We start from the raw sequence: 1,583 nt of genomic DNA on the forward strand, positions 1-1,583 counted from the left end.
CCGTGCAACGCGCATCATCTGGAGCCCACCGCGAGGGTCTCCTTTTGTTTTTGATAAAGCAAAGACTTGAAAGTTTAGTGATCTACGGGATCATTTTATTTGAACGAAAGTTTAAATTAAAAACCGCTAGCGTTTGAAGCAATTTAAATACTAGTGCAGAGCCGTTCACCACGGCACCAAAAATCAGACAAACAGCGAATTCTATTAAAGCAGGGGAATCGTCAGGTTTACCACCTCCACCTAAACGAAAAGCTAAGCAACCTGCAACAGCAGTAGCGCAAAGGTTTCCGTTAAGAACAGAGACAGTATCCCAACCGCCTCCTCGCGTGACTCGTAGAAAAACTGTTAGGGCATCTGATAATATAAACCCGAACTTGTTAGCCCAAAGAAATATTACAAACATGCCAGATAATACCCGAGATGAAGCTCCTGCCACTGGAGGCAGAAGATCGTCTAGACCGATGCCATTGCCAGGCTCCCGAGGAGCTCCTAACTTTGACAAGGAAAAACCCATTGAGCTGTTAAGATTCATTGACCAAATGGAGGACTTGTTCACAGAGCATGGTATCGATGATGATCAAGAAAAGAAGAAACAGTTAGGAAGGTATACAGACCAAATGACGGAATTTGAATGGTGAGCATTTGACATGTTTGCTCCTGAAATTGAATACAAGGAGTTTAAACAGGCGTTGATCGATGACTATCCAGAGGCAAAGAATGCTGGAAAAGGAACACTAGCAAATTTGAGAAAAATTTGTAATGACCATCAGCGCATTGATATTGATGACATTGTTGCACTTAAAAGCCTCACTAGAGGTTTCCGAGCAGAACAAAAATTACTCTTGGTGCCACCTGCCTTGGTGAGCAACAGAGAATTGGTAGAACTGTTTTTAGGATGTCTAAGGGATAGTTTCCAAGGACAAGTGGAAGGAAGTCTCAATATTAAGCTTTCCCGAGATAAAGGAAAAGCTGTCGATGGAAAAGAACACCGTCCAGAGGATCCATATGCTATCCTAGATGTAATTGAAATGGCTGAGACTATTGCAGGACGTGCACAAGGGATAAGCTCTTCAAGTGATACCTGGGTTGGTGTCAATGCGACAGAAACACGGACGACACGAGGGCATCACACGCATACTACGCCAGTACATAGTGTTAAGCTAGAAGATGATATCCGAGAATTAAACCAGAAAGTTGCGTTACTCATGGATAAAATTACATCGAGTGAAAAAGCACAAATGAGTGCCTTCCAAGCATCAAGACAAGAAATGAACAAATTAACTGAGACGTTAATGACCCAGCATGTTACCTCAGCACCCACCATGAGGCAGACACAGCCTACTTGGAGAATGGGTTCAGACGGATGCTGGTACTGTGAAGAAACAGGGCATTTCGCGATGAATTGTCCATAGGGAAGAACATATTAGAACAGGAAAAATTAAAATGTCCGGTCATAAGATGTTTTTCGCGCTCACAGGACAACCAGTACCTAGAGGAACAAATGGGAAGTCTGCTAAAATGATTGTTGAGGAAGCTAGCAATAAAGATATGATGGCGCAAAGCAATATGTTTGCATCACCTGG

At 42.9% G+C, this 1,583-nt stretch overlaps 1 protein-coding gene across 1 annotated transcript; it reads left to right on the top strand.

Annotated features, from left to right (window-relative positions):
• Nucleotides 1–401: 401 nt before the first annotated feature.
• LACBIDRAFT_335402 (uncharacterized protein) lies at nucleotides 402–1,412 on the top strand (the record flags this gene model as incomplete). Its single annotated transcript, XM_001890270.1, has 3 exons — nucleotides 402–634; nucleotides 817–860; nucleotides 895–1,412. 3 exons carry the CDS (start codon nucleotides 402–404, stop codon nucleotides 1,410–1,412), a joined length of 795 nt encoding a protein of 264 aa, XP_001890305.1.
• Nucleotides 1,413–1,583: the final 171 nt, after the last annotated feature.

This window comes from Laccaria bicolor, genomic scaffold (assembly GCF_000143565.1).
Source record: "Laccaria bicolor S238N-H82 LACBIscaffold_86 genomic scaffold, whole genome shotgun sequence".
NCBI lineage: Eukaryota > Fungi > Basidiomycota > Agaricomycetes > Agaricales > Hydnangiaceae > Laccaria > Laccaria bicolor.